This window comes from Uranotaenia lowii, chromosome 2 (genome assembly GCF_029784155.1).
Source record: "Uranotaenia lowii strain MFRU-FL chromosome 2, ASM2978415v1, whole genome shotgun sequence".
NCBI lineage: Eukaryota > Metazoa > Arthropoda > Insecta > Diptera > Culicidae > Uranotaenia > Uranotaenia lowii.
In genome coordinates this window covers 30,017,477-30,044,076 of record NC_073692.1, presented here as the reverse complement: position 1 = coordinate 30,044,076, position 26,600 = coordinate 30,017,477, and the positions used below count along the sequence as shown (strand labels likewise).

The 26,600-nt window shown below is 37.4% G+C and overlaps 2 protein-coding genes across 3 annotated transcripts in view; one reads left to right on the top strand and one right to left on the bottom strand.

Annotated features, from left to right (window-relative positions):
• Window positions 1-26,600, top strand: part of LOC129747234 (MKRN2 opposite strand protein) — a 44,683-nt gene that overhangs the window by 651 nt on the left and 17,432 nt on the right. Inside the window, exon 1 of one of the 2 annotated variants that reach the window (XM_055741329.1) lies at window positions 25,465-25,970. The exons of the other annotated variant lie outside the window; for it this stretch is intronic. Coding sequence (XP_055597304.1) covers window positions 25,829-25,970 — 142 coding nt within the window. The 5' untranslated portion in view covers window positions 25,465-25,828. Of the gene's footprint in view, window positions 1-25,464; window positions 25,971-26,600 lie in introns of those variants that run through there. 2 annotated transcript variants of the gene reach the window in all.
• LOC129747233 (protein eyes shut) lies at window positions 6-25,913 on the bottom strand. The gene is made up of 7 exons (XM_055741328.1): window positions 25,491-25,913; window positions 13,730-13,878; window positions 11,803-13,630; window positions 3,149-3,427; window positions 2,571-3,085; window positions 461-2,509; window positions 6-400 (listed from the first exon to the last, which is right to left on the bottom strand). The coding sequence occupies exons 1-7, from the start codon at window positions 25,694-25,696 to the stop codon at window positions 246-248; spliced, it is 5,181 nt and encodes a 1,726-aa protein (XP_055597303.1). The 5' UTR covers window positions 25,697-25,913; the 3' UTR covers window positions 6-245.

The window sequence follows — 26,600 nt, the reverse complement described above, 5'->3', positions numbered from 1 at the left end:
TGTTTGTCTTAGTTAAATATATTCAATAATTTGCACCTGCCCTTCCTTACACGTTATGTTTAGTCTTAACTGAGAAAATTTGCATAAACCTAGAAGTTTCAAGATTACATACATTATTATGGTACCGCGTAAGTTATTTGTTCTAGATACTCGTAGTTAAAAAAAAAGTTCTACACTGTCAACTTTTATATGTACTTAGGTAAGGCGAGTTGAGCGACTTGACGTTAGTTAGTTAGTTAGGCAGCTTAAATTGTACATTCGTCAATGTTGGCTCCCTCGTACATGGATAGATCCAGTTCTTCCATACTTCCGCCGACATATATGCTCTGTATGCATCCGCTGAAGGAATGACAAAACTGGCCATAGGTTCGATTTCTCACATTACCGTCCGGGAATCCACCTGGAAAAGTTATACGTTATATCAATGGGAAGCACGAAAAATCTGTTGTTAAAAACTTACCTATAAACGTCGCTTCTTCGTCGGCAAAATCAGTTGAATGATCAAATTCTTTACTATTGGTGATAAACTTGAGTTCGGCGAAAAGTGGTTGACCGTCGAGAAAAACTTGTATGCTCCCGCTAGGGCTTGTTTCGATTCTCAAGTTGTGCCAGTCTCCGTCGGATATGAAAGTTTTCCAGGGATTCGATACCACGGTCGAATTTTCGATTTCTTGCACAATGTTGCTGGTCACCGTGACGAATCCATTTTGGATGCCGACACCGAAATATCTCGAATATCGATCGGCAGTCCAGAAGATCACTCCATCGCCAAGAGTGGAAACATTCAGAGATATGTCCAGTTCCAGCCGTGGACCCAAACTATTACTCTCTCCGTTGCGTTTGTCCTTCAGTTTCATCTTCTGGGAAGGTATCAGAATGTAGCTTCGATCATTGAACCCGAGAGATGAGAATTTTGTTGTCGCTATCTCGCAGTAGTAACCTGTCCAACCGATTCCGCAACTGCAACGTCCACTCTTGAGACATTGGCCGTTGTTTCTGCATTTAATAATTTCACAAGATTCTTGAATTTCACAGTTCACTCCTTTGGAGAACTCCGGACACTTGCAATGTGGTTGCGAATATTCGTCTAGCCAGCAAAGCCCTCCTTTACTGCAAAGATCCCCTCCACAGGGAGTTCCATCACAATCGTTAATGTTCCTTGCTTCCATAATACTGGATTCGTTGAGCGTGATACGTGTTCCATTCAGGTTAACATTCCTTATGCAGCCCCGGAAGGGGACCGGGAATCCTGAAACAGCATCAAACGGAACCTGTGATAAATCCGGTAACCCTCCGAAGTATACTTTGGCATTTGGACTGATGAACTCTTCCCGTACAGACCCCTGCATCGATGAGCTTTTGTTTTCTACCCATAGGGTCAAACGCTTGCCGTATTTGACTATCTTAATGCTGTGCCATTCGCCGATTGCGAGCACGTGATTGCTACGCACCACCGAAGTTTGCATTTGTGCGGATGACACGCGATACTCGATGACCCCGCCCTGTAAGCTCAGGCAAATAAAGCCCTGTTTTTGTTCATTGGAATCGAACGTTTGAACGAACATCAGCAATCCTTTCTCGGAGAGAGGACGCACTTGAAGCTCGATAGACAAATGACGTATTCGGAGCTGACGATAGCTTTCGGATCTTTGAGTCAAAGTATGCGTGTAAAGCAAACTGTTGATCGTATCGTTGTGATTAACCTTGAGAACATCGTTCAGTTTATCCAGTTCTCTAATTGACTTCAGCAGAATCGAATGATTTTGAGAAATGATATTGGAAGGCTGGATGATTTTCTCATAACGTACTTCATTTTCTATGTAGGAGTAATCGCTACTCATGGCTGGCCATTTCAGTGCCAGGTATGATCGCCGGCCAGAGAACGAAACATCGCTCAAGTATTTCAAATTGGTTTCACAGCGTTTCCCAATTTTCCCAAACGGACAATCACATTCGTATCCGGAAATCAACGGAAAACAACTTCCTTCGACAGCACATTTGTTGGTTTCATCGCACGGGTTAGCCTTCTGTGAGCACAAAATACCGTTCCAATCCTCCTGACAAATACAGGTGAAAGTAGATCCATGCTGCAAACAGGCTCCATTATTCTGACATGCATGTCTGTGACATTCCTTGGTACCACATTGGCCAACGCTTCGACCACGTGCCCCTCCTATGTGTTGCAAAGGAATTTGTACCGGTCCCGCGACAATATTCACATCGAACAGGCAACCCTGGAACCCGGAATGCAACGGTAGATCATGCGGCAGATTGGAGAAATTCATATGCTCATGCCCTCCGATGTAGAGGAAAGGTGAGACATTCAGTTTACTGCTTCCGCCCGGAGAGTTCCCTGAGATGTTCACTCTTCCGTCCACCGAGAGCCATGCCAAGCGTCCACTTCTACCGACGTTGATCGTCGTGGGTCTGGCCGGTTGCACCAGTATGGGTTGCTGTGTGAAAATACGCCGAGGACCACTTCCAAGATTCCACGTTACAAGAATAAAACCTAAAACGTTATAATTTAAGTATATTTTCATATTTAATAAAAAAGTACATTACACACTCACCTTGAATAAAACTGACGGAAAAATGATCACTTCTCTCGTTGTGATCGTCCAGTTGACCAAGAAAAGCCAGCAACGAAATTTGCGAAGTAGTCGTCGGAATGATTTTGAAACTGAATTCGAACCGATCCTCCAGTGGGAACGATACCGGGTAGGCCACATAAGACGACAATCCCTTGATGCTGCCGAAAAACGACGGCTGCAAAATGTCCAAATCGTGCTCACAGAAATGTCCATGTTTCCCATACGGACACAAACACAAGTAGCCACTCTCGGGAAACGTTACACAAGTTCCTCCAAATTTACACGGATTATTATCGCAGATCGATCGTTCACAGGTTTTACCCATGAACCCAAAGGCACACTTGCAACTCCAGCTAGCTTCAGCGCCATTCGGTAGGTAGCGACGTTCCAAGCTGAAACTTTCGTCCTCGATACAGATGGCTCCATTCTTACACGGACTCGACAAACACGCCAGCGATGTACATTCGTAGATTTTGAAGGCATCTTCGGCATTGCTGAAAAAAACAAAACGATAATTTTAATCTTTTTCAAACACGAACCAACTTTAGCAAACTAACTCGAATACGGCTACCGAGTGCTGGTTTATCTGCAAATCGTAGATGCATCCGGTGAACCCTTGGTACCGGGAGATGTTGTGACTCAGCGAATACATCGTTTTCATCGGGCGTCCACCCAGATGGAGCCAGCTGTGCTTGATCGGTATGGCCGTCGTGTGATCGCTGCCGCTGAATGGGTCCTGGTTGAGCAGCCACGTTGGTTGCTCTCCGCTCATCGCTAGCGTATCGTTGACATGCAGCGATGCGTTGCAATGTGTATTTCGGTCATTGAAATTCAACCTGGAAAGATGATGGCGCAATGTTAGAAGTCGTAGGTCTTTTCTAAGAAGAATTGCTGATTTAGTGAATAAACTTTTGTGGATCCTAGGTATCAAACGAGTGCGGAACAATTGATTTCTAAAATATCAGCATAGATAGTTGACAATATTGAGTAAAATTTTTAAGTTTACCGTTAGTTCCAGAAAGCTCTTACTGTCTATAAGGTGCTCATTCTATTCCAACCTTAAGTTCAAAATGTGAAAAGGCCTAGTTGTGTAATGTACTGATGAGGAATGAAAAAAAAACTACAGTATTCTTTGGATTTCTAGATATTATGCTAAAATTGTTCCCTTGCGATGTCTACCATCTCGATTTAAAACAAATATAAAGTCAGTTATACAATATTATAAGTGGTTTGGTTATACAAAATTTCAGTTCGAATACTAATACTGGAATTCACTGTCATTTCTGGGCACTTCAAACTTACGAAATACGTTTCTAGTTTTTGGTGTGAAAACTGCTAAAGAACTTACTTAAACTACTAAAAGCTTTGATATTATGTATTTTTGGTGAAGTTTACAAACTTGATCTCTTTTCTGACCGCAGAAGGTCATTACTACAGGAGATAAGGGCATAATGTCCACTCTACGGAAAATGTTTATTCAACCGTACAAAACACTTTGAATAAGTGACCTGCATCACTGGATTCTTTCAGGCTCCAAAGAACTTCATTTCGTATCAGTTGAAAAATGCATTTTAAAAACGTGTGCCAAAAGCTGTAAATCAATCACTGTGTGGTGCAAGTTGAAAACCCACTGAGGTTGTATAAGCACCATCAATCGGGGCACGATGGGCATTTTCTTCCGTAGAATCTAGCAGCGAATTCAATTTGATGAAATCAACTCAATTATAGAGCTGCAGCTTAACTAATTTCATCTGAAGATTTGGCCTATCAGTAAGGTGTTGGAGTGGTATCTCAAAGGAATCTAGTTCGATTCCTGGTCGAGGCGATTTTTTCATTTATCATGCAAGCAACAACAAAATAATGTATGTTATTTGTAGAATACATGCAATTAAAATACATTCTTACATTATTTTTCTGGTGTTTTGTTTGGGGGATGATGCGACTAGCCGCATAATGCAACAATCTGAATATTCTCAATAATCGATCATGGATGGGTTAAGACAAAAAAAATTCGCCTCTACCAGGAAACGAACTCGAGTTCTCAGAGATATCGCTCCAACAGCTTATCACTAGGCCAAATCATCAGATGAAATTAGTCTGTAGCTCTATAATTGAGTTGACTTTATCGAGTTGAATTCGCTGCTAGATTTTACGGCAGAAAATGCTCATCGTGCCCCGATCAATGGTACTCCGTTCGACTCGAATCAACAAGTTAAAGTAGAAATGCATTTTAAAATTGCTTACAGTGAAAAATCAAAATTTTGATGACGGTGAAGCTTGAGGAACAATGTGTATATCATGTAGCTGTGCGTTCAATCTACATGATTTATCTATCCTTAGAGCTTATTTTTCGGTGCTTGAAAATTACAATTTTTTCGTCTATTGGGAAATAAGTTTTTTTTTAACATTTCTGTAAAGTGTAAAAGAAGATTGCTGTTTTGATGAAAAATTTATACTTTATGAACTACAAAACTATCCCTCATGAAAATTTATTTAAGAAAATACGTACATACGTAGAAAAATGGGGTGCTCACTTCGCCCCGGGTGCCCGTTATGCCCTTATCTCTCTTGCTTGATTTATTACCCGTTAAAACAGTTGTAAACCAAATCCAGTTGAAACGTAGTGAATCTCTTATGTTGTGTGTTTAGGTTTCGGGGACAAAGAAGGAGCTTAGATATTGCTCATCTTGACAGTTATGACAAAAATGAAAAACGAGACAAAAGTGGTATAAACACAAAAATAACAAAAATTATAAGAATTCCTAAAATAATATAAACTGCTAAAAAAAACAAAAAATCTGAAATTACAAAAACGACAATAGACGAAAAACCAAAAAATACACAAAAAAAGTAAAAAATTGCAAAAATGGTTAAGTCGCAATGACACAGAGATGTCAACTAATAAATAAAAAAAATGGATGAAAGTAACAAAAATGCTACAAAAAAATGACAAAGATGAAAAGCTACTAACTGATAAAACTGACAAAAATGGCTAATGCAAATGAACGGAATAATCTAAATGACGAAACTAAAAAGATAGCTGATGCCTCGAATGACGCAAAACAATATAAAATGAGAAAAACAACCAAAATACAAAGAAAATACTAAATCTACAAAAAAGAAAAAAAAAATCTCAAAAAAATTACTTGACAGAAAAACTAAAATTCCAAATTTAACAAATCAGAAACATGAAAAAATAACAAAAACGAAAAATGACAAAAATAATAGAAATAACAAAAATGACAAAAATTATATGAGTTACTGTAAAAATTTATGAAGTAAACACTAAATCACGTCGTTGTCATTTTTGTAATTTTTTATTTCTGCTACTGTTATAATTTTTTTTATCGTTTATTTGAATTTTTTTCAATGTTTTCCTTATTTGCTATTCGAGTCATTTTCGTTCAAAATTCTGTGTTTTATGGAATTTAAAAAGTGTTGAACAAAAATTTAATTTTCAATTACAATTAACATCGAGTCGAAGACAAAATGAAAAAATGATGAAGATGTCCAAAATGCCAAAAAGGACAAGAAGGAAAGCAAAAAAAGTTACGAAAATAACAAAATTGACAAAAATGACAGAAATGTCAAAAAACACAAAATTTAAAAAAAATTGTTTTTTAATTTCTTTTCAATTTTTGATTTAACATTTAAGTGATTCTTGATTCTTTTTTCCATTTTGGATTTTTTTCAGTTAATTACAACTCGGTGCAATTTGTCAATGAATTTAAATTTTTATTCCATTACTGGCTGAATCGATGTGCTACAAATTTTAAATTTTGATCAGTACATCAATGTTAAATTCAAATTTTTAAAATTGTTCAGAATCAACTTCTTTAAAACGGAAAATTTTCTTAAATCATATTTTTTTCTATTCTGTTTTCAAAACTTAATCTAATTCCATTTCGAATCATTGTTTTAAATCTCCAATCAGTGCTCTGCTTCTATTAGCTTCATAAGCACTTTAGTTATGCTAAAAAGTATGTTTAGCTTGTAAGGAATCCCTTTCCTCTTCCTCGTTAAATGTGAAGCGGGTTGCGAATTACAATAGAAACATTTTTCGTAACTAAATAACTGCAAGGTATGATTTGGCTTTATTTTAGATACGAATGCCAAAAGGATATTAAAGTATCGCTAATATTTCTTGTACCCAAATAAAGCGTAGTTCTTTTAGAAATGGGACAGTTGCGAATGCGTGTATCTTAAAAACCATTCGTTTGATAACCATAGAAATACTTTCTATGAAGGAAATGAAGGTAAGGTAGTTGTTGGCGAACGGTTTTAAGGCTACGACCAGAAGCAATTAGTAAGAAATCATCTGCGTACCCAAAATAGCGTATACCACGAGGTATACTTTCGTACAGTGGCTCCATAGATATCAGGAACAGAGTGACTGAGAGTACAGACCACTGTGGCTCTCAATTCTCCTGTGGTTTTGGGCTTAAAAGTTGACCACCTACTGCCACTCTGAAGGTCCTGTTTTTAAAGAAGTCAGCAATAAATCTAACCATACGGCCACCTATTTTCCATCTGTATATAGGGTATCGAAAATTAAGCCCAGCTGCACTGTATCGTATGCCTTGGACAGGTCGAGGGAAGCAATATCACTATATGGACCATCTCCGAACGGTTCTCGAATCGCTTCTTTAAATTGATTTAAGTGGGTATCTATACCTCGTCATGTGCGGACAGACCCCACCTCCACTACCCGTGGGAGGAAGAGATCTTAAAGGTCCCAAACCATTTTAGGAACCTTCCCCGGCCTCAAATGCATACACTTGCGCCGTTTTACGCAAAACGGCTCAGTAGCTTCCGCGTCTCTGGTAACATACAGACAGAGAAATCCATTTTTAAAACAGTCGAACCTGAATAAGTGTGGAAAACACCAAGTCCCAAGCTTTTGTGTGGCCCAATTTTCTTAAAATGAGAATGTCAAGAGTTGATATGACAACCCGTAGGTCGGGTGTATGGGGTCTCGAGTTGCACATTATCTACCATGCGCCAGCCAGAGAATGAAAATGTATAACCTCTATAAGCGAGAGTAATTTTCCTGACTAGACTAAAGACATTTTCGCATTAAAGTGTTGGTACCAAAATGTAATTTATTTATCATTTTGATTTTGAAACTTGCTCGAGAGAACTTTTCATAGGTTATTAGTGTATTTATGCGTTCCTGTCCCTCCACTAGAAAGAACCTGGATAAGTTAGAAACCTCCTTAACCGAGTAAAAAAAGTTCAGTCCCTTGGACACTTGCTTATCCAGGTTCGACTTTATATTAATGTATATAGATTTGAAAAAAAAAGTTCCATCAGTAAAAAAAATATTATAATTATTAAATGATTGGCTTAGGATAGTGAAAAATTATGTTTAAGATGCCTTTTTTTCTAAATTCTTTTTTCCAATTTTAAGATGCCTTATAACATCAAAAAGTGAACATGTCGTTTGGAAAAATTTGTGATTTATTTATAAGGCAACTCTGCAATTCCATATTGCGCCGGTCCGGTCCGAAAAACGGCTTGGTCCTAGAAATTTGATTTTTTTCCCAAAAATTGCTTTAGAGATCTCGACGTTCCATGCATTTTGTCGTTTGACATCAAAATACATATTTCTTTTTTTTTTCAAGGAATTTAACAGCAAGCTGTCATTCTTCCCAAGAAAATAAATATTTCGATTTCCCTGATTTCCCTTAGCCCCTTTTAAGTGATTACTTTAAGCTCTTTCAGGCACCCCTAAATAAAATCCGAATCAGTTTAAATTTTGCACAGCTCTGTTGTTGCGGCTAATCTTCAACATGTATATGGTCCGTATTCGAAATTCGACATGACCTTATGTGCATATTGGTGTTGCTTAAACCAGTATAGGTTAAAAATGGATAAATCACAGACACTGCAAGTTAAAATTAATCCTAAGCCTGCCGGAACATCTAGGTACGGTTTAAGCTAAATCGAACCGTAAGAAGTATCGCAAAACAACCATGAAGTTTGGATGTTTTTGGGGAGCAACATGAAAAAGGAGCTTTTCAACAGTAAAACTTCGCAGAAATGTTGAATGTCTTCTTTTGTTCAAATTCGCGAATAATTTTGGTGATTGTACTGCCGTTCCAAGCAAAATTGTCCTATCCTAATTTTTCTCTCAAACTAAAAACTCTCCGACAGTTTTTTCGTAGTGAATTGAACTGTAATCATTTTACAATGTTTTCTGCCAAAAAAAATTACATTTCCTTCAACAAACGGAAAATTAGAGCCAAAAATACTTCGTGTGAGTCGTGTGACTTATGTGTAGAATAGGGTGTCCCAAAATTGCATAACTTCTGGGAATCTGGGGGCTCACCCTCCAAATGGTAGATTAGGATGTGCAGAACAAACTTTTGTATGGGGCCGACTAAAAAAAATCATGTTTAGAGGTTCCGCAAGCGCGATCTTTGAAAAAAGTCCACCTTCAAAAGATTTGATTTTAAATAAATTCTGGGTCCAAAAATTTTCATAAAATTTATATATATATTTTTTTAAATTTTGTTTGAGTTAAATACCACACGTTAAAAATGAAAAATGAACCAAATTTGTATCAAAATGTAAAACAAGCAAGCTATTTCCAAGAAAAAAAATTTTTTTGGTCCAAAAATTTCGAATTCAATGGACCAAAATGTGTAAAATATTTTTGATACCAATGCCATAAAAAGATGCGGATTTTTGTGCAATTAAACTTTGCTAAACAAAACATGTTGTTTGTATCATCGTGTAAAGAGCTATTCACGGTTTAATCCTCAATTAAAATCAAAATTTAGGATATTTTTTATTCAATTCATCAAATTTGTCTTAATAAATACCTACTTTAAAATCAAAATTCTTTCCAAAAAAGACTTTGATGGTTTAAGGGATTCATCAGAAGGCCATATGCCAAATTTGAGCGGAATCGAACAACAGGAAGGGGTTGCACTGAATCTCAAGTGTGAAAGGGATTCTGAGACATAGTGTTCTAAAGAAGCATAAAAAACTGGTTTTTCATCATACATTTTTTTCCTTATCAATCGATTGCTTGAAAATGTAGATTTCATTAAAATTTCAATGAAGACTAACATTTCACCTGAAGACTGCAACTCGATTGGACTTAAAACAAAAAAGTTATGGCTGTTCAAAGATTGTATTTTCGTGTGCCGACGTGGATTATGTCCATGGGGCGCTCATCCCAGCTTGTTCCAAGATGTGCCTGCCCGGATACTTAAAAAAAGAGGAAAATTTTGAAATCTTCCGGTATGAACCTAGTGTGTGTTCCGGTCAACGTTCTGTGATGTCTGCCTGCGGTAAAGAGCACAGCACAGCTGGAAACAGGCAATTCCACTTTAGTCGAGAAGCGTTGAGCAAGCGAGAAGTTTGCCGGATCTCGCAATAATTGTTGGTAAGTTTTAAAGTTGAAAAAGTTTGAACGTTATAGAATTATGGGTTTTTGTTTATTTTTTTTTTAGATTTTACTATTTGTAACCGGTTGTGGCCTATTTAAATTGGATGAGTTTACCTGTTGAAAAAAATTGAGAAGCACCGTTGAATAGAATGGCTTCCGATTGTTCTGTACAGACCGCTTGACTATGGGTATAACTGTCTGGTTGTTAAGGGCGCATGTTTGCTCGGAAAATCCAAAACCGAAAAAGCGATAGCCTGATCCGGAGCTGATTCATGCTCAGATTGAAGCCTTTCCGACGCATGTTTTTGGATAAGGCCGGCAGAATGTTGTTTCGAGTGCAGCTGAATAGAAACCACTGGACCCGGGATCGTGAAAACAAATGATTTTGCAGTGAGTACCACTAAACTTTCGATACAGTCCCTGTTTTTTCAATTTTTTTTCGATCTGCGTTCGTGTTCAAAATTCTTTTGGCCCATACAGTTTTGCGAAATTGCTCGATGCAAAAAAAAACATACAAAAATGATGTTTAAGAGGGTTTCAAAGTTTCTTGTTTATTTTAAGTTTTTTTTTTGTTTACAGCTGCGCCTACGGATCGAAAGTATCTCTTCTTTTCAAGGACCAACTCCGAATCAGCCATGTAAAGAAGCTTCTTTGAATTTGGACTCGCTCAGATATTGAACAGCGTTTGATAAGTAATTTCGAAAGAACTAAAAAATAAAAATAAATATGAAAGAAACATTTTTTTCTAATGTTTTCAGGTTTTCGAATTTAAAGACCCAGGTTTTCAGATAGTTTTGGTGGACTGACTGTAAGGTGAGTTGAGCAATGTGCCAATATCGATTAAAAAAAAATGAATAGAATATTAAATTTTCATCATTTGATACGATGATTTTAAATTACAGGGCGTTCGTAAATCGATTTTTTGTTGGATGATTCGATACAAAAAATCACTTCGACCAAAAAATATATTTATGCACGCCGAAATCTTTCAAATTTTAACTTAGTTGTTTCGAAAAAAATAACCTGAAATATGAAATAAGTATTTTTTTTTTATAGAACTAAGAACTAAGATTAGAAATCTTTACTAAAAATCAATAAGTATTTCTTTTTTAAATTTTCAGCTTTATCGCCGAACGCAAAAATGCTATTTATAGCGGCAATCATAATACAGGCAAGCACCTTAATGATTCGGTCTTGTGCCTCGGTTGGGGCTGAAATAATAACAAGCGGGTTGTGCGGAGTTTAACGGTGGACAACCTGACACTCAATTGAAAACGAAGACAAAAGTAAGAAGTGTGATTTTTAGGTTATTTAATTATATTTATTTATGTTTTTATTTTTAGGGTACCGTCAACCAAAGCAGATTTTTCGATATTCAGAGAACACCATCTTTGACTGTTTCGGCGAGTAATTCCGACTTAAAGGCATCCCATCCACCCTCTTCAATCAGCGTAAAGTTAAGATAATAAATAAAAAGTAAATAAATCAAATAACATTTTTAATTTTTTTAGTTGAAAGATCACAATAGGCCATCAACGGATAATTCAAAAAAATTAAATTTACTAAAATTCCAGCACATTTTTGGGGTAAAATTTTTTTGCTAACATTTTAGCAAACACAGTTTTTTTTAACTATAAAATTAGTAAACATTAAGTCAGGACACTTCTTGCTATTTTGCTAAATTTTCTGTAATTTTTTTTTGCTAATTTCATTGCTAACTTTTTAGCTGGTCAAATTTGAGCAAAATTTTGCTAATTTCCGGCCTCGAAAGTTTTGTGTGTATGTATGATAAAACTTTAGAGTAATACTCACTGTACTTTCACGTTGAGTTCATAGCCATTGTTCACCGTGCCTTCGATTTCGCTGAGCAGCATGGTCTGCAGACCGCAGGAGAACTGAAACTGCAGCAGTCCTCTGTGCATAAAAAGTGCCACATAGTGGGTACCCTCGTTCCCTTCGGCGGCTGCGAGCATGATCAAACCTTCCCGGGATGTGATCTTGGCTTTAAAGCGAACACTCATCTGCAACGCCTGACGCATGGTCCAGTTGGATTGTTCGCTATCGTTCCGTCGATAGATCATGTGCCGTAGGAAAGATTCCTTCGAGAAGGCGGCATTTTGGATGCTCACCGGAATGTCACAATAGGTGCCGGCATACCGGAAATCACAATGACACTTGATACCGTTCGGAACCATCGAACAGGTTCCTCCATTGGCACAAACCGTATCGTTGCACTCTGTGATAACGACATCCGGAGGACGTGTAACTATGGTGGGCGTGATGGTCGTTATTGAGCCACCAGCTGAGAATGATTGTGTTGTGTCTGACGAGGAAGGTATCCATGGGTATGTGGTTGTAGCACGATCTACTGGAGAACCTACGGCCGTAACGTTTTGAGGTGTTTCCGTGAAGAATGGTGTTAGCGTGGTATCAATTTGTGGTACAGTTACTCCGTCGGCTGGGTAACTGGTAAGTTTGCTAGTGTCCGATGGCGTAAAACCATTCGAATCCGTGGAATCCGTAAACGTTCCTCTATCCTTCGTTACTCCAGTACCCGGTATGATAGTGACGAATGTTTTTCCCGTTGTACTCAGCAGGTCGCCATCGTCCGGGTAGCGAATCGTTGAACCCATACCTCCCTGATCAGTTACAAAACCTCCAACCGGAGTCACTCCAGGCTCGGTGCGTGTCTCAATGCCACCAGTTGAACGTCCTTCGAATGACGAACTAAATTCGCCCGATGAACTAGTTGTGGGCTGCTCTGAACTGTGCTTACCTCCGATTTCTTCCGTATTAGTGTCTATTGTAACGGGTCCAAATGAAGAATCGTCAGGATAACCTTTTGAAGTATTGGCCAAAGAAGGTTGAAATGTGGACAACGATGGCCCTGAATAGCCAACGCTGGACGAATCTTCATCGCCCGTTACGAGTGCGGTAGTGTAAGTCGTCTCGAATAATTCCGTCGTAGAAACGAATTCCAAAGTTGTAATCTCCGGAGCAGTGTAGTTACAATCCATGATGTCATCTTCCATTATTAGACATTCACAGTTGGTCCCGGTTAGATCTGGTGGACATGTGCAGAAATATTCATCTACCCCATCCACACAAGTTCCCCCGTTGATGCACTTTGGAAATGGACCCAACTGGCACTCGTCGTACTGAAATTCACACCTTTCTCCATGGAAATCAGGAACACAATAACAGGTGGGTTCGTTTTCCTCCATCAAGCACAACGCTTGATTGGCACACGGCGAATTCTCGCAGAGCATTATTTCTTCCTCACAGTTCGTCCCCGCAAATCCCATCCCACAAGCACAAATATAACTGTTAAATTTATCCACACAAATTCCCCCATTCTGGCAGGGCGATGATTCGCACTCGTTCGTTTCCTGATCGCACAGCTTCCCCGTGTAGCCTTCGGTGCAGAGGCAATTAAAGTCCAGTCCGGGCCCCTCGAGACACTGGCCACCATTGAGACAGCGATCTCCGGTCTCACAGACGGCCACATCTTCTTCACAGAATTCGCCCACATATCCCGGAGCACAATGGCACACGAACGCATTGTCCTGATCATGGCAGCTGCCCCCGTTTTGGCATGGGTTCGAAAGGCACTCGTTGAAGTTTTCCTCACAGTTGAGACCTGGTGAAGACGTTTGGTAAATTAGAATTAAAAAACACGTGTGAATGTATCCAACTGGCTTAACCGAGGACCATAAGTATTGATTGTTAAATTACTTACCCACGAATCCATCCAGGCAAGTGCAATTATACGACGCGATTCCATCTATGCAGCTGCCCCCGTTGAGGCACGGGTCCGACCAACATTCGTCCCAGTTTGTTTGGCAGTAAATTCCGGTGTAACCATCGATACAGTAGCAAGAGTAGGTACTGCAACGGGAAAGGGAAGCTTATTCAATGCTCAAAAACTCTTCAGAGAATCAGTGAAGTGTGTTCTAATATTTAACATGCTTGTTACAGTCACGAGACAAGTTTTTAAATGGTTTATGATAATTCAAGATCAAACCCATAAGGAAGTTAAAAAAAAATTTTTAAATTTATGAGTACAACTGAGAATACATTCTTTGGAAACCTATTTGCGCAACGGATGTTAAAATTCTTCCTTAATCCTCTTCTCCATCTTAGTGGGTTTTAAATTAAAACCGCATCAAAATTAGTACATGCCGGAAGTTTGCCAAAGTTTTCGATTTCTATCCCACCCATCTCAAAAAGCGGCTTGAGGGCCGTCTACACCTGCAGTCTAGAGGAATTTCCGACAATCACGCGAACTTTATGTACAATTTTTTTTTCTCTCCTCCAATGTTTGGTGTAAACTATCTTGTTTGAAAATAATTTGTTTGTTTTAGCCTGACTGAAGTGAAGCACATTCTAAAGCGGTTCATTAGCGTGAAACGGATTAGAAGAGAATGTTCTGTAAAATAGTTATCAAAACGATGTGACCGACGACATCTTCTACTTGTATAGGGAAAAGTGAACCGTGCATGCGAGGATTTGGACGTTGCAAAAACTCACTCGTTGGTCATTTCAAGTGTTTAATACTTTCAGTGTACTGAAATTGTTGACTCAGGTTGATGTTCGAGCCAGATTTCTGACCAAAATGGCCAACAAAACAGTCCAACGTTTCGCCATTAGCCAGCAGATCGTGGCCTAGAGCATTGCGTCCTTGTCTTCTAAGCCAACGGTCAACGGTCGGCTGTAGTATCTGGTCTGCAGGTGACAAGCATGTTAGTGTGTACCCCTTCGAACCTCGGAAAGTTGAACACTACGTGCTCTGGTGTCTCAACTATGTCACCGCAGGATGGGCAGAATGGCGAGGCCACGTGTCCAACCCGATGGTGGTACTACATAAAGCATCCGTGACCAGTCAAGAACTGTGTCATGTAGAAATCCACCTCTCCTAGTCTCCAATGTTAATAACAAGATTGGCATTTTAAATTTAGTAATTAAACAGAACAGGAATGGGATCCAATTCCGGTCATGGCAGTACTCTCTTCTGGTTAAAGCATTCGTGAGCCGCAATAATCTCAAAAATTGTACGCTTAGTGTTCACCCTAATCGGATTGGGTGAATTTTTTTCCTATAACATTTTTACATACATAAAGAGTACTGAAAAAAGTGTAGATACTATCTAATTATGCATATTAAAGTTATTTTACATTAAAAGTTATTAGTTCCGTTATTCAGTTCTCTTACTTGATTCTAAATTTAAAGGTTTCAATATCAACTTTTTTCAATTTTTTTTTGTAATTCCTTTATTTGAAACGGCTCATACCTTGACGCTTTAAGGAGTCAAACTCTTTTTGTTTTTTTTTACAATTTTTTGCTTATGCCTAGCACTTTTTGAACACTTTTTGAAGAGAATAGGATATAGATAGGGTAATATGAAAATAAAAAGAATTATAGACAAAGATTAATAGCTTTTAGGAAAAGGTATATTTCGAACATGTAGTCCAAGTCCATCACAGCTAACACATCCCTTACTAAAACGTTGGGTGGTTTTCTTCGGGCCCGAAGGGAGTCTATGAAATTCGTTCTAGCGACAAGATGGTCCTCACACGACCAAACAATATGCTCTATGTCATGGTAACCTAGGCCACAACCGCATAAATTGCTGCCAGCAATATTTATACGATAGAGTACCGCATTCAAAGAATAATGATTGGACATGAGACGGGAAAATAAACGAATAAAATTCCGACTCAGGTCCAATCTATAAAACCAGGGTTTAAGGCTTACCTTTGGGATAATCGAGTGGAGCCACCGACCCAACTCATCTTCGTCCCATCTGCGCTGCCAGTTGACAAGAGAGTTTCTCCGAGCCGAGAAGTAGAATTCGATACAGTAAGGGAGGAGCGGGCTATATGTGCCTATTAAGCAGAATACTGATTTACTGAAATATTACATCGAATATGTGTACAAAAACTATATACACTTGAGCAGGCATCTGTTTTCTATACGTTGGAGTAATTTTTAAGTTGAAATCTCCTTCTGTTTTTGAGAAATGGATTTTATTATAACTTGTCAAAATTGCTGAACCTCAAACCGTGCGGGCTAAATGCGCCTATTTATGTTTTAGGCAAAATTTCTGTTTTTTTGGCAATCTATTATATAAAATTCTCTTGTAACGGTGTTTGTAGTACTACTCCTCCGAAATGACCCAAATGATTCGAATGAAATTATTTTTAGAATATTCTGTAGCCATGCGAATCGGTTTATATCGAATAAAAACAACACAAAGTCGCATCAATTGTCCGTAATAATTAAATTTGTAGTTTTTTGAATGAAATGAAAGTCATGGCTTCCATATTTTCGAGATTTTTTTTTCCTTTGGGCGGTTTGTTTTTCGTCTCCAAGGTCGAGGCGTCGCGACCTGACGTCGTTAGAAGATAGTAACTATGGCATAGCATACTGATCAGTGAGAATATTTTGGCGCGTATTTCTCAACCAAGCATATTTTCAATGCAAGTGGTGGCGATATGAAGCCTCGATGTGATTTTTTTTTGTTCTTGATTCCTAGCTCATTTCTACAGCACATGGTTATGAATGACGCCTAGATGTGACTCAGGTTGACATTTTGCTGATCGAATCAAACATAGGTATAATATTTGTTTTGCCAAAATCTGAAATTGAAAAGTCAGGCATCCATTTTTAGAGATTTTCTTTTCTTCGAGGGGTTTGTTTTTCGTCTCCATGGGCGAGGCGTCGCTAGCAAACGTCGTTGCAAGATAATAGTAACCAAAGCATACTGTCCATCGCTGGAAAAATTTAAAAATTAGGCGCCTATTTCTCAACTAAGAACCTATATTTCTTAAGGCAGAAACACAATACAGCGTCGGTCGTCGCGTCACGTCAGCGGTCAACGCTGTCGATAAGTACTAAAACGCGGACGCGACGCACCCGACGATTTTTGCATTACAATTCAGCGTCAAGAGACATCTTAGATGTCTCTTGACGCTGAATTGTGATGCAAAAATCGTCGGGTGCGTCGCGTCCGCGTTTTAGTACTTATCGACAGCGTTGACCGCTGACGTGACGCGACGACCGACGCTGTATTGTGTTTCTGCCTTTATGCACGTTGGGGCGATATGCAACCTAGATGTGTTTTTTCCTTACTTATTTGTACACAGCACATGGTAATAAATGACGACTAGATGTGACACGGATTGATATTTTATCGATCGAATCAAAACCATATAAACGATTTCAAATATTAAAACAATTTTTAATTCGTGTTAATTTAAGTAGTAAATTGTTGTCCAAAAGATATGAATTTGGTAATGATAAATATAAAATAATGACACTTTTTGAACGTTTGAAAATAAGAAATTGGGAAGCTTTACATTCAATTTAGTATAATCCGATACGCCTAGAACGCTGGACACATTAACTGAACGAGAGTCTGTTCTTTGAAAGAGATTGAAGTTTTTAAAGGCCGAATGAATTTTTTGATTTTTTGCAAACGTAAGTTGAAGTTATCAATAAAATAATCTACTTTTCTATAACAAAAAGTGAGGATATGAATTTTCCGGAAGAATTTTCAATTAAGAAAGTAAAATAGAGCAAGTGCAAACTTTCAACTTTTACGAAAAGTGTAGACATTAATTCTCCATCTAAAAATTGTTGGGCCCAAAAAAAAACTATCTGATTACATAAACTCAACTCTTTTTTTTTAAAATCATTCATCAAAAAACTGTTTACACGTTTACTGTTTGTTTACACACAATTCAAGTACGAACTTAACATGAAAAGTTTGTTTTTGTTTAACATATTTTGGCTACATAGAAGAGACTTTTGATTCACTTTTTTGTTGAAAAGTTTTTTTGTGATTGATATTCCAGGGGCAGCAGATTTTTATGATGAACGTTTAATATGACCTGAAAGTGTTAAAAGTAATATAAATTCATGTAATTTCTTTGGTGGAATAAGTGAAAACGCGCCATTTAGCAATGAAACATCTACAATTCAAGAATTTTATCTCCAAAATGGCCAGAAAGGATATCCCGACTGTTGAGTCTGAAGCGGATATTCAAAATTATTATAAAGGTCTTTGTTGATCAAGGTCTTTTGGTTGAACAGCATTCAGTGAAATTGAAGTATCAAGCATTAATTTATTCCGGAGAAAACTTAGTATATATCAATGAAAGTTGATGAAACAGACAAACAAGAACAAGTATTAAATTCATTTTAAAGTCTTTTCACTGACGCATCTGAAAAAGACCTATGTGTTATCACTTGCCCCAATAAATGATACAAATGTATACTTCAATATTTCTTTTTGTCAACATAACTAATATTTTTTTTGAAAATATGATTTTTTTTTTCAGAAAATATGAAAGTTGAACTGTGGTGATATTCGTTTGCATTTGCCCCTATGTTTCATTTTTGAAATGAACTCACGAAACCATCAAAGCCTGAACAGATTATTTCATTTCGATCTATTAAATTTTAAAAAATCTGCTTTCCAATTAAATGTTATTAATCTTAAAAATTTTACATAATCCTAAATGAAATCAAATGAACTAATTTGCATTTTTTGCTTGAATAAAAAAAAGGGATTTGCAGTATACAAAATCGTCAGATTTAATGCCATGACAAATGCTGTTTGGGAACATTTTAAGTTGAAATGTGTAAAGTCTATAACTTAAGTATCAGGCGAAACTTTTTGTAAATGATTTTGGTGAAAATATGGATTTTAATTCAAACTGCTTTGAAGCATGAGGATGATGAATAAAAAGCTGTTTGAAAATGGTTAGTAAAAAATCTTTTCTTATGTGTTTCAATTATTCAGCTCTTAAAAATACACCATCCAAAGCTAATTGGGAGCTGAAAGCGCTGCGTTAGGCAAAATATTCGGAAAACACTTCAAAAATTTTCCAATGATTCATAAGCAATATATTCCAATAAATGAGATACTTTTTATTTCGGTTTAAACCTTATTGTGAACTCGAACAAAACGGAATAAATCACTAAATGGAATATAGCAAATGGAACATACATATTATCAACATACAGTTATTTATGGAACAAGTAACAAAAATTGGATTTTAAAAGACCCGTTGATTTAAAATTCTATGTTTTAATTTAGATAGAATTAAGCGGGACGATTCGAGTTAAGGGAAAGAAGGGAAATGTAAAAAAAAAAACTAGGAAAAATTGAAAATGAAACGCCAAGTTTAACATGGTAAGACGAAGTTTACCGGGTCTGCTAGTATTTCCGTATAATTTCATTGGAAATGCTAGAAACAGATAACTTTCAAACGACAAAGCTGAAGATTTATAAAAATCTATTCCTTTTATAATTTTATAGAATAAAACAAAAGTTAGGGTTGCCATACTATGGAGGCAATTAATCCATAAGAAAAACTTTATTAAATATGTTTTGAGATCCTTAATTCTCTCTAATGGTATAAATTAGAGCTTTAATTCGAAGTTTTAATGATAAAAATCATAAATTTATTCTATTGAACCTGTTATTTTAAGATAGCGGCATTTTACAAACATGATGGGGGCATACAAAAACACTTTCTTATTCCACTTTCTTATCATTATGGAACCATCAAAAAAGCCTAAATTTGTTTTACTTCTAAGGTTCATTTGAATTTTATACAAAAACCACACAACTTTTTGTTTTGAGCTTTTTTACGGATAATTTTTAAAAGTCAAAATATTACATCAAAAGGTATCAAAAGCTTGTATGATTTTTTAAATTTTTTTGAGTTGGTTTATTCATAAAATTCTTTCTTGCCTTATGTTCAAGGCATATTACCCTCAAAATGGATTGATAAGATATGTTGTCTTGTCAGCCATTTCGTCAAACGGCCGTAGGGTCATTTAACCCGATAGGCCCATTTAGGAAACCTTTCCCCTAAATGTTGCCTTCCATCGCACCCACCTTTGCAAGGAAATCTGCCCTCTCATTGCCTACTATTGAGCAATGTGAGCAGTGATTGAAATCCTCACCAATTTTTTCATCAGAGGCATTCAAAATACACGTTCTGAGGCTTCGCATAGCTATACAGGAGACGATAAATATACATTCATTCAAACCTCCCCCCATGAGTAGGATCTGCTCTGAAAGATACTATTCGTTTGCTGCCCCGAACGAACTCTCTCAACGTTCGGTTGCTACATGATGCATGAAGAAGACAAGGCACATGTACTCATTTACGTTGTTGAATTTGAACAACTCCAGCCGATAGCTGTCGTTGATGAGAACATCTTCAATCTCGCCGCAAAGGTTGAGGCAACAACAAAACAACCGAGCTTTTTTCATTGCACAGGCCCGCAACGTATGGTGTAAAGAGGGAAGAAGAGAAAGAAATAAAAAAAATAGCTGCCTGCGTGCGGTTGCTGTGCAATAATAGCAATAGCAGAAAAACCTCACTCATTCGATCCAGGCACAAACGAGGAGGCTCGGGTTTGCTCTGCCTTTTGAATTCGGTTCCCTCAAGGTTGTAACAGGAGATAAGTGAGGCCATTCGTTTGGTTTTTTGGATTCGCTCCCTCGAATGTATATTGCTTCATGAAGGCGGGCCATGTTGAGAGCCAATCATCGGTTTTGTCGTTTTCGCTGACTCAAAGCAACCTTTGCTTCCGAGTAAAGCGTTGAGCGAGAGATGGTTGATCAATTCATGCTCAGCAAAATTCAATCACTGAATGTGAGGGGACCCAGAAAAGGTGATGGAAAAACAACGTCTTAATAAAGTAGTCAACGTATCGTGTATCTTCTCGAGGAAGTACGGCGTGTATTTTCCTGGTCTTATTGAACGGATTGCTTCAACGGAGCTGAGACTGTCAGTTATAATATAAAAGTGTTCAACAGGTCGTGTGGCGATACTACCCAGAGCGCAATGAATAGCAGCTAACTCTGCAATGTACACAGAACATGGTGACTGGAGACTATAAGAGGCGCTGAAGATTTGGTTGAATACTCAAATCCCGTTGATTCTTCTATAAGCTATCCATCGGTAAAGAACATTCTATCAGCATCGACGTGTCTATATTCAGCTCCGAAAATTCTTGGAATCAAAAGTGAACGATGCGGATCCGGGATTCCGCGAATTTTCTGCTGCATAGACAAATCAAACTGGACAGAAGAATTATCGTAGTCAGGGCTACAAACACGAGTTGGAGAATACGAAGAAGGGTTTACCTGCATTGACATGAAGGTATGGTATATAGACATAAATCTAGTTTGAAGATTTTGCTCAAGTAGCCTTTCAAAATTTACAATCACTAATGAGTACATGACCTCACACCTGATGAGGAACCGAATTGATAGAAGATTGAATCGATCTTTCAAAGGGAGTATTCCTGCCAATACTTCAAGACTCATGTTGTGCGTTGAGGGCATACAGCCCAAAGCGATGCGAAGACAACTGTATTGGATACGCTCGAGTTTGATGAGGTGAGTTTTGGCAGCTGACTGGAAACAGAAGTTACCATATTCCATCACTTAGAGAATCGTAGTTCGACACAATTTCAAAAGATCTTCTGGATGGGCTCCCCACCAGGTGCCAGGTATTGATCGGGGAAAATTGATTCTTTGTTGGCATTTTCCTTTCAGATACTCAATAATGGCCCTCCAGGTAAACTTGGAATCAATCCAAACCCCAAGATACTTAAAACACCTCGATTGAGTGATCCTTCTGCCTAAGAGTTGAAGCTTAGGTTGAGCAGGTCTATGTTTCTTAAAGAAAACAACCATTTTCGTTTTCTGAGGGGAAAACTCAATCCCAAGCCCGAAAGCCCAGGAAGACAATCTGTCTAAAGTATCTTGTAAAGGTCTGTACAGATGAGACGCAGTAGATCCTATGACAGGCACTACGCCGTCATCTGCAAATTGTCTTAGAATGCAGCCTTCAGAGAGACAACTGTCGATGTCACTTACGTAAAAGTTGTACAAAAATGGGCTCAAACATGAACCCTGAGGGAGGCGCATGTAAGAGGTTCTTCTAACAGCAATATCTCCGTGAGCAAAGTTCAGATGTTTCTCACAAAGCAAGCTGTATAAGATGTTGTTCAACAGAGGAGGCAGACCCCGGGAGTGCAACTTCTCTGACAAAACCTCTATTGAGACTACATCAAAAGCTCCTTTTATGTCTAGAAACACTGAAGCCATTTGCTCACGTTTGGCGTACGTCATTTGAATCTCTGAAGATAGCAAAGCAAGACAATCGTTTGTCCCTTTGCCCCTTCGAACCCAAATTGAGTATCTGAAAGGAGACCATTTGTTTCTACCAATTTGTCCAAACGAAACAAGATCATTTTCTCCATCAATTTGGGATCAGACGCTGGTTTTCCGGGCTTTTGAATAGCAATGACTCTCACTTGTCTCACCTCTTTTTTCAATTATTTAATTATAATTAAACTCGTAAATTTGAATTAGAATTTCGAATGATAAAATTATTTTAGGTTAAAAAAAAGTAATATTCTCCCGGCTCCGTTAAACTAAATGGTTTAAGCCGTTTCAAAAAAACGAATTGTAAAAAAAAAATATTTTAAATTTTTCAAATCTTTCAATTATTCAATTCAATTAAACTTTCTTATGTTTCAAGTCTGCATATGAATTGAAGATAAAAAATTCAAGTCCAAATGTTAAAAATGGTTTGAATTTTAATATTTTCTTTTCATATTCCGAAATTATGAGTTTTGATTATGAAAAATCCATTTTATTTTTTATTTTAGTTTGATATGCAAAACCAAAATTCGATTCAGGATTCTTTAGGGATGAATGACTTGAAGAAGTTAAAATCCAACTAAATAAAAAAAAAGATTCAGGATTCTATCCCAATGATGATCCAATCTAAAAATCCAGAATCCAGGTAAGTACTTCCTAGATTTTTTTCCGCAAGTATTCGGGCCGGGCACAGCACAACCTTATATAAACCAGGCATATTGATTCAAAATTTTCTCCGGAATCCGGCCAATATTCCGACAAATTTCGGAATTATTTCATTCAAATCTTGAAGAAAACATTTAAAAAAATTGATTTTTTTATCGAATCAAATCAGCCGACTTAAAAAAAATTCTTGTTTATTTGGACAAAATTTGTTTAAACCATTTTTTTGAATGCAAGCTACATAATTCTAAGGACTAAATTTAAACCTTGGTTCGATTTGGCAAGTAAAGTTAAAAAAATCTGCGAAAAATCTGAGCAATCTGGCAAGCTTAGTCTAACTTCTTGAAGTCCGTTTCTACTTTTTAAGTCTAACTATTGGAATTCAATATTCGGGACTAAATTACTATCAATAAGTGAGAAATTTTCTAAAAAACCATTGTAGAATTTGGACCTGGTATGGAATTATGAGATTTTGGACTAAGTTTTGAATCGAGATTGTTACACGTGACTAAATTTAGTTGTTCATCAAAATTTGATTAGTTATTTAAAATTTAAAACTTAGCGGAAAACATTTTGCTTGGCATTTTTTAAGTCTCGTTTGAGGGGGGAATTTTTTTTGAGCATTTTGTTGCCGATCTGTAGACTTTTTTCCAAAACGTATTTTTTCGTTCGAATTTTTTTCCTAAATTCTGAATAACTTTAAAATGAATCGTTGTAGCTAACTTTTGTTGTTGAACTATATTTGAGTAACATTACGAGGTTTCTAAAACTATAAATTATACAGAAATCGGTTGAAAAACAAGAGAGATATAGCAGTTTAAGTCAGGAGTGTCAAATTGACGCTCCAAGAAGTCTTAACGGGGGTAAAAAATCTGGAACGCATTAGGGTTAAGCAAGGCGTAACGAATTTAAACCTAGATAAAAAATTATTGACTCGAAAACGAAAAACAAAACTGTGATGACTAAACTCTCGAACCACCCTTCTCTTGCGTACTCATGTACACAGCAGAAGGATACACATTCCCTAGTGCTGGCTGACTAACAAATATGATGGATACCTACTTCCTGCTGAGAAGGTAGGTATCCCACAAAACGGAACCGCACCAACTTTCTCGTGTTCTCTGCACGTGCAAAAAAAAAACAGGAACAAAAACAGGCGCGCCTGGAAGTTATTGCGGTTACTGGGAAAATTTCTAATCGCGCGACGGTAGCCTTCCGTGCGGTAGGCTAACCGGAGCAGTAAACACAGTTAAAAAATTCATTCTTACTCACTAATTTCATTGAAAAGTTAAGAAGTAAATTCTTGAATCAATCTTCAAATCATTATTTTGCAAGAGAGGACAAAACATGAAGTCATCGGAATGAAATATTATTATTTTTAGTATTCATTGAGATTGAATTAATTACGAGCGTTAAAATCCCAGACAAAACAAAAAAACAATCTACATTATTGAAAACACATTTTTCCATAGCCTAAGAATTAACTAATTTGGCATGACGAAGATTTTTGATGCGATAAATGCGTCTTTGATACTTTATATGCTGGTCGAATTCAATTATGTTGTCGTTAAAATGTAACAAATCGTATATGAGAAGTTAAAAAAAGGAGTTGTGTACGGTGAATAGTCTATTATAGGAAATAATACCATTCGCATCGCAAAAAATTGGACTGCGCACTCATAACTGCGAAATTTGTGCGATCTGTCAAATCAGTATAAAATCTGACGGTTTTCTACACGCTAACCGCTTTTCAGTTAAACTTTATACGGATAACTCCGACTGCAAAACATAGCACGAAATCCAACATTCAATGAATGATCGCTACCGTGTCGTCGAACTCTAAACTTATTTAAACAACTACAGGTTTTCATTTTTTTTTCGTGAATTTGTCAGCTGGTTGACCCCATCGCAAACAGGTTTTTTTTATTATTCATTTTTCCGTGATTTTGACTGCTGATTGACCAAGTTCAAGGCAAACACAATTTTTTGTTTTGTAAACAATAGATAATCCAATAATAATATTTGGTATACATGTTTGTTTGACAACTTTTTATTAAATCATCTTTCAATGTTTTCCGCTTGTTCATCCGATTTAATTTCAGTCGATAAATAATCCTTATGTAGAACAATGCTCATTTTTTTCTTGAATACTGTAATTTTTTTTACAATGGTACCCTACGGGAGCCCAAATCAGCTATCGCAGAAATAGAAAAAAAGAGTGGATCAGCAATATTCGCTACCTATGTGCCCTATTCTGTAGGCACCTATAGTATGCATGCCTTCGCAATCCACCGTGTGGCACGCTGACAAAACTACCACTAAATACACGACTCTGTCGTTCGCCGTGTCTCTGACTGGGTGAGGAAAGATGTAAATTATCATGTTAACTTGGTTTTACGAACCGAACCGGCAGTATCGATTATACAGTGGATTACGGTCATCTTTTTCCGTTTCATGCGTTGGAGGCAACGCATGAAATAATCGAATTTTTCTGGTCTTCCAATAATCGAAAAGTCACTTAGCATATAGATTTGTAAGTGATGTCGTTGACTGATGAGATTTTAATAACCAGGGAAATAAGGGTGATTGAACTCTAATCAGGACTCAATCCTGGGCGCCTTTCGAAACATGTTCGTCTTACCTATTGAGATCATCGATACAAACTCCGTAGATGCAGGGGTTGCTTAAACAGGCAAAACCTGCCTCAGTTTGATTTAAAATTGATAGCGAAACTACTCCAACTAGTATGAGGAACCATTTTGTGCTTAATCCAAGTTTTTGAGGGTTCCAGTTTGGTATCCGGGTGGCGGAGTCCTCAGAAAACTTTTCTGAGGGGGTTTCTTTCATTTTATCCTTGATTTTGTTCACTTAATCGAAGTTATCCATGAATCACTGTTGCAGATAAGTTGTCATCAATGGTTCAATCCTAATCAAGAAAAGAAACTTTAAACTTAACGGTATTTTTTCACTGATGGTTTGATGGAAAATTTTCCAGCCCCAAGAGTCAACTATTTATCTTCCGTAAACACTTCGCCAGACAACGAGAATGGTGTGCCTAGTTCCGCTTCGCGATTCGAAATACGTAAAAAGGTTCCTAAAAACTCTATTGGGCTCCGAAAAGGTACTCGCAGTGTGTATGTATATTTAGCATATCGACACGAAATATGAGGGTGGCACACTACCACACGCCCGGTCATTTGTTGTAACCAATGGTTACCGGTAAAACAACTAATTTCAGCTGATCGCAAAAGTAGTTCCTGCGTGGCACCCGGCAGAATATCGGTTCCCGAATGTGACGAACGGAAGAGTCAGTCCTCTAGCTTGAAGAATAGATGGATGGGATTTGGAAGACACGAAGGGGGGTTTGTTGTTAGCTATTTGGTAACAAAACTGATGAAGCGCGTTCTTTATTAGCTCGCGGCATGCAACAGTCAGGAGAAAATAGCTTTGTCCTGGCAGAAGGACTATCTACCGGTCTATGCCGTTGGTTTTCCACCATTACGACTACGCGCACGTGGTCCCCAGTAAATATGAATCGCCCCATTCAGATATTCGTATTTCAGAGGGGGGTTGAAGCTTTCTCAAAGTAAATTTCTTATGATGAATCTTTAAAAATTTGAAATTATTTATGTTCCTACAACAGTTCGAAAAGTTTTTTTTAAACCTATCATTTCCTGTGATTGACTGAATGTCAACGAGCTTTTTCTGCTTCTGTTAATTGAAACATTCTTTCTTTATTCCATTTCAATTG

Excerpts from the sequence above, each read along its gene's own strand:
- LOC129747233 (XM_055741328.1), bottom strand. The coding sequence starts at position 25,696 with ATGAAAGAAACCCCCTCAGAAAAGTTTTCTGAGGACTCCGCCACCCGG. Across the intron at positions 2,510-2,570 it reads TTCCGTCAGTTTTATTCAAG|GTTTTATTCTTGTAACGTGG; the intron begins GTGAGTGTGTAA and ends ATAACGTTTTAG. Across the intron at positions 401-460 it reads CGAAGAAGCGACGTTTATAG|GTGGATTCCCGGACGGTAAT; the intron begins GTAAGTTTTTAA and ends TAACTTTTCCAG.